General features: G+C 44.8%; 1 protein-coding gene across 1 annotated transcript in view; it reads right to left on the bottom strand.

Annotated features, from left to right (window-relative positions):
- DIS3L2 (DIS3 like 3'-5' exoribonuclease 2) overlaps positions 1 to 18,491 on the bottom strand; it is a 375,772-nt gene that overhangs the window by 90,800 nt on the left and 266,481 nt on the right. The window contains 1 exon segment of the mRNA XM_073020137.1: positions 9,800 to 9,912. Within this exon segment, the coding sequence (XP_072876238.1) occupies positions 9,800 to 9,912 (113 nt within the window).

Below are 18,491 nucleotides of genomic sequence, written 5' to 3'. Positions count from 1 at the left end.
TTGGTATTTCTAAAAAATGCCATGTCTTTTAACATCTATATGAAACCTAATGACTACCTGATATCTTTGATAATAGCTTTTCCTAACAGCCTTTGGTAACAGCTTTTACAGACAACTACTTTTGAAATTTTTTTCTTGCATTACTTTTGCACCATCAGTTCAGACAATACTATATTTTCTTTGCTAACTTATTCTGTGATGCATTACAATGTAATCCAAATATTTAACATTTTCTTGTATATATCAAGTGTTTTATAAAATGGTACATCTTCACCTGTTTAAAAATAGTGCACAAAATGGAGAAAGCTTCAATATGATACCATCATGGTTGAATGATAAAGATTTCACATACTCAGCCTTTGGGCTATCCTAGGGACTGAATTGGCACCCTTCCTGCCACCCCCCAACCCCACCCCGCAGTTATATGTTAAAGCCCTAACCCCCAGTGTGACCGTATATAGAGATAGGGTCTTTCAGAGGTAAGTAAGGTTAAATGAGGACATGGGGTGGTGCCCTGGTCTAATAGTCTGGTGACTTTATAAGACGAGAAAGAGACACAAGTGTCTCTCTGCATGAGTAGGCACAGAGAAAAGGCCATGTGAGGCCATAGCCATATACAAATGAAGAAGAGACCATCACCAGGAACTGAATTGGCTAGCACCTTGATATGGGCCTCTGGCCTCCAAAACTGGGAGAAAATAAATCTCTGTTGTTTAAACTATGGCATGTCACTATAGGAGCCTGAGCTAAGACAGACTACATCAAGTTCGCTGGGTGTGCATTCTTGTATTCTCCTCTGGGCTGCATTAACAGACAGTTTGTTCTATCAACTGTATTTTGGTAACTGGCTGCTCAGCCACCCAGCATGCTTGTTGCAATGACATTAGTCCAGGGCGTAATGCCTTTTGTACAGATAGTTAGTGTGTCTTCTAAGTGTTCAAGGCAGTATCCTACTTTAAGTCACAAAACTGAGCATCTGATAATGCATTATAGTTCCTAACTTCATATTTTAGTGTTTGTCAAAAGAAAGTCATTATAACTTGGGCCAGAACTAGACCGTGGAACAGAAGGAAAACACTGATGGAAAAACTAGTGAAATTCAAATAAAGTAAGGAGTTTAGCTAACAGTAATATTCCAATGTCAGTTTCTGAGTTAGGACACATGAAGCGTAGTCACATAAGACATTAACATGGAGGAACTGGGTACGGGACCACTCTGTACTACCCTTGCAAGTTCTCTGTCAACTGCAAGCATTCCAAAATAAATGAGCTTATTAAAAAGAAAGTCACTGTTTTCATTAATTGGTGGTGTGTTACACATTTAAATATGAAATAAATATATGCTAATTATCTAGTGAAAACCTGATCTGTTTCTATATGTTGGAATTTGGGGTTCAGATATAATTTGCAAAAAGGGCCTCACCACTTAAAAAAATACAACAAGGTCTAAAGACCTTTTTACCAATGAGTGAAGAAGTATAGACTCAGCAGCAGCATGGTGCAGGAAATAGAGCAAAGGCTTTGCCACCTTTCCTGCGGGCTTGGGGGCTAATCCTGGGTCGACTGCTTCTTGTACACTTTGGGCAAGTTAGTAAAATTTTGAGTCTTGGTCTTCTTATTGGTAGAACAATACTGAAGACGCTCAGTGAAAGCTCACCGGCCAGTCCGTGGTGTCCAAGGTGTGCTGTCACCGGGCTCAGCATTCCCTTCCGCCTTGTGCCCTGGCCCTCTCCCGGGGCACTGGCAACAGCAGTCACATGGGCCTTCCCGCTGCACCCCCTTCACCTGTCTGTGTGCTGCTCCAGCTCTGGCTTGTGCTGGTCCCTCTTTCTGAAACACCTTTCTAGATATTTTACATCTGGCAAACTCTTGTACATCCTTTCAGATTCAGTTCATTGCCACTGCAAAAAGGTTTATCCAAAATCCCCCAGGCATAGTGTGTGCTGTATTTTATATACCTCCCCTGTTCTTTCAAAGATGATTTGGGGCCATCCTACACAGTCAGCCACTTACTCTATCCTCCCTGCTCTTCAGCTGCATTTACCACACTGTCCTAATTGCTTCTTCAGGTGCCTCGAGTGCCACGGACACTGAAACCTCAGGAGCAAGGGCCAGGCCTCACTCCTGTCTCTCTCTACACCTGATGCATGGTAGGCACTTCCAGTGCGTAGACAACTGACTGGCTTCTGCCCAGGAGATGGATCACCTCTTTTTTTCTATGTTGACTGCATCACATAAAACATTTTATGAAATACACGAGACTTATATTTAAGCATCTCAACAAAAAAAACTTCATAAACAACTAGTATTTGAAGTATAAGCTACACTGTTTGGGCTACTACCTCCTAAAACTTACCAGCACATGCAGTGATTGTGCAGGCTATAAAAATTGTGTGGTGTCCTATATCTTACACAAAAGACATTTTATTAATCACACTGCAACGGTCAGTTACCAATCTAAGTGCTCATGAAAAAGCTGAACTTTAAAACTTTTTGGTTAGTATAATTATATTTAATTTTTTTTTTTTTTTTTTTTGAGACAGTCTTGCTCTGTCGCCCAGGCTGGAGTGCAGTGGCGTGCTCTCGGTTCACTGCAAGCTCCACCTCCCAGGTTCATGCTATTCTCCGGCCTCAACCTCCCAAGTAGCTGGGACTACAGGCGCCCACTACCATGCCCGGTTAATTTTTTGTATTTTTAGTAGATACGGGGTTTCACCGTGGTCTCGATCTCTAGACCTCATGATCCACCCGCCTCAGCCTCCCAAAGTGCTGGGATTATAGGCGTGAGCCACCACGCCTGGTCCCTATTATATTTAATTTTTAAGAAGCATTCCTTATAAAAGACATTTACCAGGTCTTAAAGCAGAATTGAGTTGAAATTCTCATAGAAAACACTCTTTATGTTTATATAGTTTTGTAAATAGATGGTTATTCCTCTGTGTTTCAAAGGAAAAGGAATTAAGAGGTTACAATCACATTTGTGGTTTGGCACATCAGTCTCTCATAAATGGGGCCGAATTCCTGCCAGCGTCACTGTGAATGTGCTCTCCCACAACCCCAGGCACAGCAGGATCCCTCTGGAGGAGGGCTGGAAAGGAGAGGCAGGCAGCCCCTTCTGATTAGCTGCTTTCTCCAATCCAAGTCCCGTATGTCAGAGGGAGACTCACCTGGACCATGGCGTAACAGTCCATGCACACAGGTCAGCTACATGAGGCCTGCCATGGTTCCTGAGAGTCTCGGGGCCAGGGTGATAAGTGTGGAACACCACGTCTGACTGGAAAAGAAAGGTCTCTCCAGGAGTTGGGAAATTCCTGGCTATCATTAAAACTGTGCAAATGTTCACACATTCCCTGACCCCTTGATCCTTTTCCCCAGTCTTATCCTATCTTGTCCTCATTAACTTCGCTATGCAGTGTGAACCACAAGGATAATTCCTTCAAGGTTCTTTATTTCCCTCACTTCTACTATCGCAGCTCCACAAACCCCATGATCCATCTTATAAATCGGCCTTTCCTACTTCTGCAAGTCCTCACTAAGCAGTGACAGAGAAAATTGCTGGGCCATGTGGAGGCGAGTTGCTAAGCTGTCTTAGTTCTCACCTCCATGAGGGTTGGCAGGCCTTTCACCTGTCTTTGTTAGTTCCTTCCCCACACCCCTCAGATGAGGTCTCAAAATATTACTACTCTCCTCAGACCTCTTACCTGACTGCCTTCTCAATCTTTCTCAATAGAAAACCTCAACTCTTCTTCACAGAGAAAACTGAGATCATCAGACTCAACCTGTTGCAAGCAACCTACCAGCTCTTCCCTTTGGCCAGTCTCTCCCAGGCCCACTCACTTTACATGTGTGCCCTGGTCTCCTGCCATCTCACAATGAGTGTCTTCCATGTCCAAGGCCTGGCCCTCTGGCCTTGTGACTCCACATACCTCTACAATGCCCTCTGGACACCATGAACTGGATGTCCCATGAACATTTCAAACTCCACATGGAGAAAACAAAGTTCAGCATTTTCCTCCCTTCTTCACCTGTTCCACTGTCTACATTTCCTACCTCTGTTAAGAGCAGCACTCTGTCCCAAGTTAAATAAGCAAGGAAGCAAACGACCACCACTCCCTCAAAACCACCAAAAATCAAAACACCGCACCCCATGCCTCACCACGCTCCTCACCCCTGCCCCTAGAACACAGCTGAGGATTAGCCTGTGATTCTTCACTCTCCTCTCTCTGCCTTCTATATCCAATCACTTCCCAAGCCTAGATCTGACATTCTAACTCTCTCAAATGAGTCTTTTCCTCTCCTCCTTCCACTGTTCAAGTGTGGATATGTCTCTCTTCCTCTCTCAGGATAAAAATCAGTGACAATTCTGGAGCAGAAATTATTCTAGATAAGACTTGCTTATTCTCCAGACTTTTGCATCTTCTTACTAATCTCCACTCAATGGTAATCTGCAATTTCATTTATATTAGGACACACTGCTTTACCTTCCCAATAGTTAAGGAGCTGAATTTAGTAAATGGACTTTTGCATGTCCTGTGGATGAAGGAGGGCCTAGAGGGTTCGATGGGGCCAAGGGGTTTTTGGAAAAGCCTGGACCCTCAATGTTCAGTGGCTAAGGTCACAGGTGGCCAAGAGTTCCCCACGGAGAAGCAGGAGAAGAACCCTATCTCCAAGGGGACAGCAAAGATAACAGTGGGAAGCTAACTTCTCCATTTTCCCTGCCCTTTGCTTCTCCCTACTTCTTCTTGTGTGATATGCATTGCCAGAATTGGGAAGAAATTGTAATATGGAGTAAATGAAATGCTGCTTGTTCAGAATGTCCATTTGGCACTAGGCTAAAGACATCTATTGTTCTAGTTCTCCTGGGGTCCAGTTGGACATCACCACATCGGTAAACTCTCATAAGATTTTGTGAGCAAAGATCTCTGTGTTGGGGTAGTTACTCAGAGTCTCAAGAGGATGTGACTGGGGGGAAGGGCCCTGGTACTGATGACAATTTTCCTGTCTCTGGCTTTGCTATCCTTCAACCACACAGTTGCTAAGGTGATTTTCTATTTTGGTCGAAGGAGATCGTATCACTTCCCTACTTGCCCTCAGAATCGGAACTCCTTCGCCTATCACTCCAGGCCTCTCTTTGTAACCTCATCTACGGCTCTCTCTACAACGCACGCCCCAACAATTTCAAACTGCATCCTGCTCCTTGAACATTCTATGCTTTTTCTAGCCTTTGCCTGGCATGCCCTCTTTGCCCACTTTTTATCTAGAAATTTTCTACTCAAAATGTGAAACACTGTTCAAAACACAATTGCTTTGTGAAGTCTTCTTGGCCCTTGCAGAAGCTCCTCTCCCACCACCAGCCCAGGCAGATACAACCTCTCTCTCTTCTCTAACTCACCTTTCTCTCCTCACCTTTGGGGCACTTCTGTACCTGAAGGTAGCCTGATGTATTGCAAGTGTTTGCTACCTGTCCACCTCCTCTGTTTCCCCAGGGCAAGACCAGAATCTGTCTCATCTTTACATCCCTGGAACATGACACACAGCTAGTACTCAACAAATACCAAGTGGATGACGACTGATAAGGACTTCAGGCAGCAGGAAAGGAAACGGGGCTTGAAGGATGCTAAGCCCTCTTAAGCATGCTTTGGGGCCAGGACCAAAGTTGAGTCAAGGCAGAGCTTAAGAGCTGGCCGTGGAGAAAAGGGACAGTGATGATAGGACATTGACTTTCTAAGTATTCTGGACCAGGTCTTGAGAGAGTAGAGAGAAATTGATCATTTGGGTAAATACACCACTGCCCAAGGCAGCTGGGTGGGGGTACCAACAAGACTATAAAATCTTATATTAGTCTCAGAGAGCAGAAACATCTGCTAAAGCCACAGCGGGCAGGCTGGCCAAGTTCAGCAGCAGGTTAGCCAGGACAGCCCTGTGACCAACACAAAGGGCCACAGAAGGGAAGAATCAATCATTCAGGCAAGGAGGAGCAGGAAGGACTAGCAGTGACGTGGGAGCCAGATGCCCACAAGCCAAGTCATAGGGGCTTCTCCACCACCTGGAGGGGCTGCAGGGCCTCTTCTGCCCCTTTCAGCCCAGGCCTTTGCTGGCTCCCCACCACATTCCCTCAGGCCTCAGTGCGATAACCCATTGGCCATCGCAGCCCATATCTGCAGTCTAAGAATTGGTGACTTTTACCCCTTTTCTCTGAGGACTTCGAGGTTTTAACAACAAGGTACTCTCAGCTAGCTCCCCACTTACACACTGAAATAACTTAAAGGAAATAGATTAATTCACTTGCCAGCCAACACCTCTGTTTAAAGAGTTTTCTTTTCCATATCAACACTTCCATGAATTCAGAATTTGATCAACTCTTTGCTACACAGTTTGACATTAACAAAACATCAACAGTCTGACAACCTGCTGGTGTCAGAAAGAAACATCTTAAAACTCTTTGGACTCTACATTAAGACAGGCTTCCAATCCCAATCTTTGATCTCTATTATAAAGCAGTACCAATAAAATATCGTAGAGATTTATGGGCGAACTTTCACTTGAGCTGTTTCGCACCTAAAATAACATGAATGCTTGGGCCAGTAGGCAGAAAATTTAGGTTTAGGTTTCAACTGTTTAGGTTTTCTTTTACTTTTAAAGCTTAATTCGCTTATTTTCTAAAATTACCTTAAACTTTGCGATTACATTATATTTATCTCCCAGAGAAGACAGTTGAGAGGCATTAACTGAGCAAATGTTGTGTCCTTCTGAGAAGGACGGGCCAAAGTTCAGGTGGGCAGCTGTCCCCAGTCCTAACGGAACCATCTTCTGTCAAAAAGTTTTTCCTGATATTTAAATGGACACTATTTAAATTTATCTTTTATGCTATTGAGTATACCCTATTGTTAACAAGAATAACCAAATACTTATTACTGTGAGCAAAATCGCAACAAAAAGAATTTCATTTAAAAAGTCAGTGAGATGGTATTGGGACCCAAGGCCTGTTACGCTGTATACTGTCCTATTCCACAGGTTAATCCCCCAATTACAGTTTAGATAATGAGCTAAGATTGCAATTCTGGCATCAGTCACTTACAGATCTGAATGAAATCAGTGCCACATTGCCTATAGATGGGAAACCAACTGGAACCCCAGCCCCTCTTCCCTGTGTGATGAAGCTGGGAGAAATGATTGTGCCAAGTGAGAAAGCAGAGAATCTGGAGAGCGGAAACGCAGCTCATCCAGCTTTTCAGAAGACCTTTATAGGCAAAGTAAAGTGAAAACAGCAGAAAAGTTCCTGGACACAGTCCTTTAAGAAACAAAACCGAGTAGGAAGAAAGGTCAGAGCAGCGGTTCAAAGGAATCAGAGCGCGCAGCTGCTGCTGTCCAAGGTTGCGGGCCGGCGCCACTTGTGCCTGCCAAGCTGGAGGCAGTGCTGGGCAGCAGACGCATGCGGGCCCTTCCTCCACCCAGCTCCCCACTTTCACAACTCAGCAACAGAGCCCCAACTCTGTAGTCCCACAGAGAAATTCTAGAACTGTGACAAACACAAAACCAAAGGAAACAGAAAAGGAAACACGCTTAATTACTTAACCCAATTTGATTTTTTCATTTTCTGATTTTGAAAAGTAATTCCTGGTTATAAAAGTAGAGCGCAGCAGCTGGTGGTTGGGGGTCAGGGAGGAAGCCCTGTGTGCTCAAGAGATACTTGCGGGTCAGAAGTTTGTGCTGCATTCTCTTAAGCTGCCTATACCTGCCCAGAGCTTGGACACAGGTGTCACAGACATTGTGAGGGGCCGGGGTCAAAGAGAAGTTCTTAAATATTGCATTGAGGCTTAGGCCAGCCACAGAGGTCAGGCAGGGACACAGTATGTTTGACACAGCAAAGTCTGGTACAGAATTCCCCCTGCTCAGATGAGGACACAGCTAGCTATCCTCACTAATTGGTCACTGAAGGTGCTGGGTCTTTCAGGCATCACTGTGCATAGAGATTACCTATTGCCCATGACACGGTTTCCTGGAACGGGGTTTTGATGATCACACAGCTTCTGACTCAGAATTTCCTGGCTCTGATCAACTCTGTCTTCCTCTCCATTCACTATTCTCATTTATGGGATGGCAGAAAACATGTACATGGTGGTTCTGATCACCTAATGTGAATGGCAGGCAAAGCTGTACTTCTGAAGAAACCGGCTGTCCAATTCTCCTGGAGCAGGTGGAGCTTGGGTTTTGCTCAAACATTCTAGGTTTCAGTGATACAGAGAGTACTGTCCTGGGGCAGGGGAGAGGAGGTACCAGGTCTTCCTAGGTAGGACCTCCACTTATTGAAGGCGACTATGGCAGATGACAGCTCTGGCTTTCCTTTGGGACAAGACAGCCCATCTAGGCTAGCTCCCTTTGTAGCAGAAACAAAGGGTCTCAGACAGGGTGACTTCTGCCATGGGGTGGAATACATCACTGTCAAAAGATAAGCTCAGCTACATTGGGGGAACTAAGCTTGGGCCACAGGCAACAGGATCTTCAGCCCCTAGAAGATATGGCTGCATTCAAAGCCTAGACTAGTCTCTTCCCTTTTGAGAGGTTAGTTTTCAGGGTGGAGAAGTTGAAAACATGAGAGGAACTCTCAGTAACACTTGGTAAATACCAGAAATCTTAGAAACTTTTGGGTGTTCCTGGATAGCTTTTGCTCCAGAAGTGCCAATATTTTTGTGGACATTAAGTAGGCACTTTGCTAGAAGTGGAGCCCAGAAATTCCAGAATGCACCTATGGTGGTGCATTCTAGGGTGGATGGTGGGGATATTCCTCTGACCTTAGGGCAGTCAATGAGCAAATACCAGAATCATGTCCCAGTGCATGGGTTTGCGAGGCAGGAAGCCTCAAGCTAGTATAGGTAGAATCCCAAATTGGACTGCCAAATTTTAAAAAGCTAGAAAGGAAGTGGAAGTCCAGATATGGCCAAAGAAGGAAGATGAGCAAATGAACAGAGGATCAGAGGAGGGAAAGAAGAGAAAGAAACCTGGCAGAATTCACAAACCACAGTGTGGAAGGCAGAACTTACTCATGCTTGGTCTCTTATTAACCCCTGTCTCTGAGGCCTACTGCAGTGTCCACCAGATAATTGGTACTCAATATATACTTGTTAAAGGAATGGATTCTCATGGTTACCATTGAATGTGCCAGGTACAGGTACATAGAATGGAAGGGATGTTTTGAGATCCATCTGTCCAATCCCTGCATTTCACAGATGAGTCTAGGGAGTTCTGTAGACACTTAGCAACTAACCAAGAGTGGTGTAGTCAGGATGAGAGGGAAAAGCTCAGACTCCTCCTCATCTCCCTTCGCTTTTCCATCTCAGAGACTCCCATGGCTATCTTGTAATGGGCAGGTCAGGACCAGATTGGCTCCCACCTTTTAGAACAGGGGTTGAAAACATTTCCTTAAAGGGCCTATAGTAACAGGAAATCGTCATGCCACTCTGCTGAAGTAGTATGAAAGCAGCCACAATACATGAACAAACGCATGTGCCTGAGTTCCAATAAAACCTTACAAAAACTAGTGGCTGGTGTCGGCTGAGTTTGCCAAGCCCTGCTTTAGAAGAATCGTTTGAAAGCAGGTATTTTGCCTCCTTTCTTTCTGAAGCTGAGTATCTGTCAGTTACTTATATAGCAGGGCCACTCTGGGGTGAGGCCTCGGATGAACACCTGTGTCTTTCTTTGGCTTCTCTTTCCGGACAACATGTCAAAACAGCGAGCACACACTTTTCCAGGGAAACAAATAAACAAAGCAAGAAAAAAGAAACTGGAGATGGATTTTTACCTTTTGAACCAAGTAGACACTTGTGGCCCTCTCAGCAGCCACTTTATCCAGGTCAGATCCCTCTGGAACAAAGTAACTCACGTCGGCAATGTGAACTCCCACTTCGAAGTTGCCTGTAAATGTACGAGAAGGATTATCAGGCTGGCATGGAAGGCCACAGCATTCCCTCCCAGAAGTCCTTTCCTTGAATGTATGTCACTCCCAGAGGCCACAGGACCTGCAATGTAGGTGCCACGTCCAGTCTTGCTTTCTTCCTTCCTTGGCCACCTCCCCCTGTGACCCGCACTACTGTTGCCTTCCTCATTGTATAGCAAAAGATGATGAAATTGTCTTGTGAATAAACAAAATTAACCACTTTCCCAAGATGTTTCCCATTTCTAAAGGCTTCTTATCTTTGAGTAAACATAAGAAGATATGGCTCATTCTGGGTGATGAACAAATCCTTTTAGGTCACTAGAAGTGAATTAATCCCCAAATCTTGCAGATGCAACCTCTGAAAGCTCTGCCCTTCCTTCCCATTCCCTCTGGCCATTGCCCTATTCAGCGCACACCTGGCTGCCCTATCTTGCCTCTGTGTCCCCTCACCTGGCCCTCCACACTTTGCTGTGATCTTTCTAAATGTGGGTCTGGGAAAGGTACTCTTAGCCTGTTATTTATGTCCTTGCAGGGTCACACCCCAAGCAACCTCAGCCCCATCCTCCATATGCTCTGTATGCAGCTGTCATGGGAAACTTCTTTCCACTCCCTGAACAGATCTTCCCTCAAGACATTTAGACGTTGGCTTGACTCATACTTTTCCCTATGCTTGGGATAGTCTTAATAGGATCTGCCTATCAAAATCTTCCTTACTTTATTTGGGTCAACTGAAAGAGAATCCCAAAACAAGAAGAGATTCCTCTACCCCCTCCCCCTGTTTCCTCCACCTGTCTGCCTCTTCCAACTCCCCACCACCCCCCAACCCCATTTCCTCCACCTGCACTATAAAGCAACTACTCCACACCTGTTGCTGCTTACCGCAGTCTTTCTTCAGAGCTCTCAGCACTACCAGATATCACAGCATATCTCTATCGGCTTGTGTGTTTGTTATCTCTGTCCCTACTACGTAGGCTCCCAGTAAGTAAGGCCTTTTGTGTAATGTTTACTGTTGTACGCCCAGGGCCTGGAAGAGTGCCTGGCACATAATAGGTTCTCAGGAAGTATTTGCTGAATGAATGAATCAATAGTCGGTTTATCTTTTCCCTCTGGTAAAGGACCCACTTTCTTTTTCCTTTTAGAACTGCTCCTTCCCTTCCTGGTGGAGCTGTCTTTTAACAGGCCCTGCCCTCCCTACCAGGTTTACCAGAGAGTTGGTCAGATGACCAAGGCTGTTAGAACTGTACCTTAAATGAGGGAGGGTCGTTAGGTTATAAACTTAAGATTTATTCTTGAACGTACTGTAAATCATCTATCAAATATAGTGTATGTGAAAATAAAAATATATATATACATACAAGAGTATATACATATGTATATACTTACATATACATGTATGTGTGTATGAAAATGTACAAAATGAACAGATTACAAAAAAGAGTATACATGTAAAATAAGTATATAGGCTGGGCATGGTGGCTCATGCCTGTAATCCCAGCACTTTGGGAGGTCAAGGCTGGCAGATCACTTGAGGCCAGGAAATTTGAGACCAGCCTGGCCAACATGGCAAAACCCTGCCTCTACTAAAAATACAAAAATTAGCCAGGTGTGGTGGCACACCCCTGTAGTCCCAGCTACTCAGGGGGCTGAGGTAGGAGAATTGCTTGAACTTCAGAGGCCGAGGTTGCAATGAGCTGAGATCGTGCCACTGCACTCCAACCTGGGCAACAGAGCAAGGCTCTGTCTTGAAAAAATAAAATAATAAAATAAAATAGATATACGGTTTAAAGATGCACAATGGGCAGAGAGAAACACATGGAAGATACAAGCATAGTGTTGAATTTGCTTAAGTTGAACAATATACTTGATAAATGATATGAACTCCAGGAAAGAGGGTCTCTCTCCTGGGATCCCAGGCACTAAGGACCACATAAACCTGGAGCTGCCAGGAAACATCTATGCTACATAATCATGCCAATATAGAAAATAATAGTCAAAGAAAGAAAAGAAGAATCATGACCTCATTTGAACTTCAGGATCCAGCTGAGCCTGAAACTAGTCTACCTGTGGACTTGGCAGTTAATGAGTGAATCAATTCCCTTTCCATTATGACTCACTGACAGAGTCCTGACTCACACCCAGGTTGGCTCAGAAGAACTTATTAACACAGTACCATTTGCTTCTTTGGTGACCTGAACGATCAGTACTAAGGTATCACACATTTTATCTGCAAACTGTGTAGCTACTTATCATCCTCCTACTCCTTCACCGGGGGATAATTCTTCCCTCAGTTTTTAAAATGGAAAAATGCTTAAACATGGGGTGCTTGAAAAAAGGGGTTCAAGCAAAGAAAAGAATTTAAGATTCCTTATTCTTCATCTGGTGTGACACTCAGAGACCACCTTCCTACAGGGCATTCTTCAGGTTTTTCCGCCCAATCCTGTAGCTGTAATACATAAAGGAATACTTAAGTGCACTTAAGAGATCCTGGCTGCTATGGGGTAACATAACAGATCTGTTTCCCACAGAGGACAGGGCTGTCTGGAAAGCTGAGAGGAACCAGCAGGACTCCAAGCTTAGCTGCCTCATTCTGACAGGCACGCAGCTGTGTCGCTGGGTCACTGGGAGCAGTGAAACCTGCCCTGAGATCGAGGAACTGAACTTTACATGGATTCAGCCAAGAGTCTCTGACGGCTCAACTTCCAGTTTTGATATTTCAAGTATCTAAAACCAACACTTAGAGAAGGTAAAATAAAGAGTCTTCTTTTGAAGTCAGCATTATAATATATTGGCCTACCAGGTAAATATTGACTAAAGGACAAGAGAGAGGATTATTACATCATGATATAAACCATAATTTTAAATTCAGTCTCTGTGTTACTACACATGAACTTTCTGTCCTTAGTCAAAATTGACAAACTGACAAAGAGTTCATTACAGGAGATAAAACACGAAGAAGGCCAATCAAAACATATTCAAGAGGCTTAAATTTCACTCAGAATTCCCAGCAGAGCCTCTGAAACCAGCAAAGAGAAGCACTCTTATTCTCTGCTTTGGATCTTTTTTATGGAAACCCTAAGTAAATATTTTATTATATATGTTTACATAATGTGAACTTGCAGAACTCTTGAGGTAGTGGCACTGAACTTTTTATTCTATGAAAGAGAAAACATAAATCCAAAAGTTACATGGCATATAGTGCCAAAATGTTTAAGACAAATTTGATATTTTAAAAGATACTGTCTTTCATATAAAAGCATTCTTTTAAAATATTTTTAAATTTAAAACTTTGCCAGGGCTGAGTCTGTGTGTTTAAAGAGCAGTTAGAGCAGAGAGAGGAAGGATCCCCGGGACAGCCATGTCTGGCTCACTTTGCCCAGGGTCCACAAACTTAGATGAGTACAAACACTCCTTTGAATGAACTTGACAGGACATCAGAACTGCTTCATCCAATTAAAACACTAATAGATTATAAAGCGGGATTGAGAAACGATCTCTTTGAAGCCAGCCTTCCAACCAGTGCAGCCACTTCCCCACAGTGTCCCTGCCAGGTGGCCCCTGCTATATCCTCAAGGGTGGGAAGCTGACATCTTCTTGAAGCCACCTCTTTCTGAAGAGCTCTGGTAGGAGAAGTGCTTCCTCACATGGATCCTCTAGTTTATGCCTGCACTAGACATCTGTGAGTGGGGATCCCTCCATTTAAGGAGCTCCCGGTCTAATGAGGCTCGCAGATACACCCGTGTCATGACTCAAGTGTACAGGAGTAAGCTGAACTGCAATCAGAGAGAACATCTGAAAGTGTTTTGTGATCCATAACAACTACATAAATGTAACATGGACAATGATGATCATAAAAATAATAAAGACCTGTAATCCCAGCACTTTGGGAGGCTGAGGTGGGTGAATCACCTGAAGTCAGGAGTTCAAGACCAGCCTGGCCAACATGGTGAAATCCCATCTCTACTAAAAAAATACAAAAATTAGCCAAGCATGGTGGCACATGCCTGTAGTTCCAGCTACTTGAGAGGCTGAGGCAGGAGAATCACTCAAACCTGGGAGGGGGAGGTTGCAGTGAGCCAAGATCGCGCCACTGCACTCCACCCTGAGCAACAGAGTGAGACTCTGTCTCAAGAAAAAAAAAAATAAATAATAATAATGATAATAAAGATAGCAGGAGTGATCATTTATTAAATATCTCCTCTGTGCTAGGGGCTCCACACACAAGCTAACTTTGACTACAGCTATGCAAATTGTTTTACACAGATGAATTATCTGAGATGCAGAGCGCTTCTCAGTCACTTTTCTAGTTACCTAGCTAAAAAGTGAGAAATCCCAGATTCAAAACCAGGTTGGGTCCAGATCCTTTGCTCCTTTTATTACCCCTCGCCATACACTATCACTGCAACTCCAAGACAAGATGATACAACCCAATTTTTCATCTCAGTGGGCCACAGCTCAAAATCCCTCGCTATTTCTCATAACTCCATGGAAGCCACATTCTCAGCTTTGGATTCAAAAGTCCTGGCAGAGACTCTTCCCAGACATGTTCACAGCCACACTCCTGTCCCTGCAGACTCTTTTGGTTCCCACTGTCAGTCTCCTTAATCACTTGTAGCAGGGCCTGATTATAGAACAACCACTAAGCCACTAACTCCAGTTCTATTTAATTAGATGAACAAGCTCTTTAAAATCTAAACCACCCCCTTCTACATTTCTAGCTTACAGTCATTTTTAGCTGGTAGTGCAGAGACTGTCTGAATGACTCAAGAGGCCTGCGCCAGGAATGAGCAGGACCAGGGTGGCCACCTACTATAGGTGGGGCCTTCCCTTACCAACAGTGAGATAAGGGCCTTCCAGACTTGGGTCACTTCATTCACTTTTACCCATTGCTGAGACTGGACAGTGGTTACAGTGGTGACAGAGGCTCTTCTTGACATCAGCAGGACACTCCTGGCATAAAATAATATTATGTGTTGTGATAGATATTTGTCCCCCCCCAGTCTCCCCACCACCTGCCAATTCACATGTTGAAATTTAATCCCCAATGTGATGGCATCAGGAGGTGGACCTCTGGGAGGTGATTAGGCCACAGAGGTAGATCCCTCACAAATAGGATTAGTGCCTTACAAAAGGGACCCCAGAGAGCTCTCTCATTCTTTCTACCATGGAAGGACACAACGAGAAGGTGCTGCTCTATGAACCAGGAAGTGGGCCCTCACCAGACCCCGGATCTGCCAGCATCTTGATCTTGGACTTCTCAGCCTTAAGGACTATGAGGAATAAATCCGTTGTTTTAGTTCTTTATGCCACCTGGTCTACAGTATTTTGTTACAGCAGCCTGAATGGACTAAGGCACATGTGACGCCTGGAAAGCCTTTTAATATACTTCATCACCAAAAAATAACTTTGTCCAGGTCACTTGTAACCTCTGTGCACTAAATGCAAACCTTTGTAGGCCTGACCTTATAGCAGCATCTGAAACCTGGTGATTCTGCGCCCTCCCCACCCCCACACCTTGAGACACTCCTCCTTAGCTCTGGGCCCCACTCTGGGTGTCTAAGCTCCATGTTTGCTCCTCTTCAAGTTTCTTTGCCTCTCCATGTCCTTTGTGTGTGGTGTGCCCAGCCTCTGTGCTCTGCCCCAGGCTGCCTTCTCTTCTAATTCCACTCCTTCTCTCTGGATTGTCTCACCTACTTCCAGGGATTCAAACCTCATTTCTGTGCTTTGGTCTTCTAATTGTATATCACTAGCCTAGACTTCTCTGAGCTCCAGATTGATGTATAAAAAGTCTACTGAGAATTGTCACTCAGCTGTCCCACAGTCACATCACACTCATACCTCCATAAGCCCCTACTGTCAGCAAAACTATTTCTCTCCCTGTGTTTCCTGTCCCAGGAAGTGGGATCACCTCCACTAAACCAAAAGTGATACCCAGGCTTGCCTAAACCAAAAAGAAACCTGGGACTTTCTCAGGCCTGTGTCGATTAATCATTCTGATTCTACCTTCCATACATCTCTCACATCTGCCCATATGTCTTCCTTCCCGCCATTGTCACCTTGGCCAAGACCACCATGGCTTCTTCTAAGAAATATCTAACAACCTCCTATTGCTCTCCCTGCCATTTCTCAAACTCATTTTCCATAGTGAAAACAGTGCCCTTTCCAAACACAAATCTGCCTCATTTCACCATCGACACCCTCCAGAGCCTCTGCTTCCCTAAGCACACAGCCCAGACCTGGCTTCCATGGTCTGCCTGGCCTGGTTTTTGCCCACCCCTCTCATCCCATGGTCTTGTGTCTTCCACTCCTCCCCTGCACACCATCCTCTATCACCACTTCACAAGGAGCTGTGCTCATCATGTGGGTCTGCTCTGTGCATGTTTTGACTTTCCTGGTCCTTATCCCTTAAATGACAGTTATACCCCCAAGACACTGTGATGGGGTTCCCATGCTCACACCCATGGGGCTCCCCCTGGTTATCTCTATTCCTCTTCCTGGCAACTCCCACTGGTCCTTCAAACTACCACCTAAAGTCACTTCCTCCAGCAGGCCTGCCCTGATGACCTAGACCAGGTTCAATCCCCTTCTGTGTCTTCCTACAGCTTCTCAACTCTTCTACCCCCATTTACTACATGTAGATCATGAACTACCTCCTGACTCTCTGTAATCAGCATGATGGGTAGGGAAAAGGCTGGGCCCACAGTGCATGATGGGTAGGGAAAGGGCTGGGTCCACAGTGCATGATGGGTAGGGAAAGGGCTGGGCCCACAGTGATTGACATTTACTGAACGAAAAAGAAAGTAACAAAAAATATAAGGCAGGCCCCCTGCTGCTCTGGGCTGAAAGGACTGTAAACCCTGCCTAACTGCCCATGCAGGTGCTGAGCCCTTTCCATACCAGGTCTGCAAGAGAGCACACAGGCTGTGCCTGCCTACCTCAGGTGACTTAAAACTCACTGCTGTTCTGGTGAAGCTCACTACGTCCTCAGGTAAAGTGGCAATTATTACTGTTTTTTTCTCTCTTTTAAAGCCAAAATATGTCTCCCTACAGTTTCCATTTATTGGCTCCAGTTCTAGCTCATAAGGGTGCCCAGAATAAGCCTATCTCCTCGGACGACAGCAATCTGGCTAAGAGAAAGGAGTGAAGCAGGGCTAGGTGCTTTTAGGGTAGTACCAGCTTTAATTACTGAGACAGCCAGCATATGGCCCCCTGGGACTTTTCTCCTTCAGGCTAAACAACCACATGGTTTGGCTTTCAGTTACCTCATAATCTTCCTAATAACCATCTTCATTCATTTAATCAGTCACGCAACAAATACTTATTAAGCTCCTACTACGTACTGGTCCTTTTCTAGGCACTGGAGACATACAAGAAAACTGACAAGCTCCCTTCTCATGTCAAGCTTCCAGTCAAATTGGGAGAGAAAGGCAACAAGCAAACAAAAAAATGACAAGATTACTTAGATAGTAAAAAGGACTTTGGAGAAAATAAAACAGCGAATGCCTGGAGCTTATTTTAGAGTTCATTAGTAATGAAAAGGTCTCTCTGAGGAAACAGATTGAGACCTGTGGGTCTAAAAAAGACCACGTCACATGATGACATGGGGGAGAGTATCCCAGGCAGGAGAGCCAGAGCGAAGGAAGAGGGGTGGGGGCAAGCTTGCTGTGTCTAAGGAATAGAAAGATGGCTGGAAAGCAGAGAAGAACTGGAAGCAGGGAGGCTAGTGAGGTGGATGAGCCCTGAGGAGAGCTGTCCTGCTGGGTCAGGATGAGGCATTCTTTACTTCAAGTGCAATGGGAAGCCACCAGGGAGTGCTAAGTGGAAAGGTAACTTGAATGTACCATACTCACTTTCTCACTTTGCCACCTCACCCACTCTGCAGACCATGGCTCTATTAATGCCATCTGCAGTCATCCTGAACAAAAACAAAGAGCCTGAAGACCACAACCAGAAGTACAACCTGCTGGACACCCTGACAGATAGAACAGATGTTGGATTTCCTGTACCTCAGGTTGGTTTCCACCCAGTCTATGATGGGAACACAATGCTCTGGCTTGATCCTGTGGCAAATTTTCCCAACACAGCAGCCTCAACAGAGATACAAAACGGTATTCTGGAAGCTCAGAAAGGGCAATCCAACCAAGAGGACTGAGAGAAAGGGACGTTCTGCTGTCCAAACGGCACCAGCGATGAGGGGCCTGACTCGGCAGCTTGACGCAGCTAGGACGTGGGCCCTGGCCTCAGCATGATCCTACTGAATATTGGAGACAGACTCAATTGGGCTTGGATCACCTTGTGGCCACACAATAAACTCCACCTTTTACTTGGGATAAGCACATTCCCTCTGAGAAACACTGATTGGGTTGCTAGGTAAGAGGGACAACTCAAATGCTGGCATCTTCCAGCTCCATGTGGTATTCGTTATGTAATCTCACACAAAAGCTGACCACCAGTATAGCAAGCCATGGCAGCACTCCATGGCCATGACGTGGTAATGGTTTGAGGATATTTTATAAACTTAATAGAAGTTGAAGTGAAAAAAACATCTGGGGTAAGTAAA

The sequence above is a fragment of the Chlorocebus sabaeus genome, chromosome 10 (genome assembly GCF_047675955.1).
Source record: "Chlorocebus sabaeus isolate Y175 chromosome 10, mChlSab1.0.hap1, whole genome shotgun sequence".
NCBI lineage: Eukaryota > Metazoa > Chordata > Mammalia > Primates > Cercopithecidae > Chlorocebus > Chlorocebus sabaeus.
Note: the sequence above shows the minus strand (reverse complement) of the source record. Positions and strands in the feature narration are given on the sequence as shown.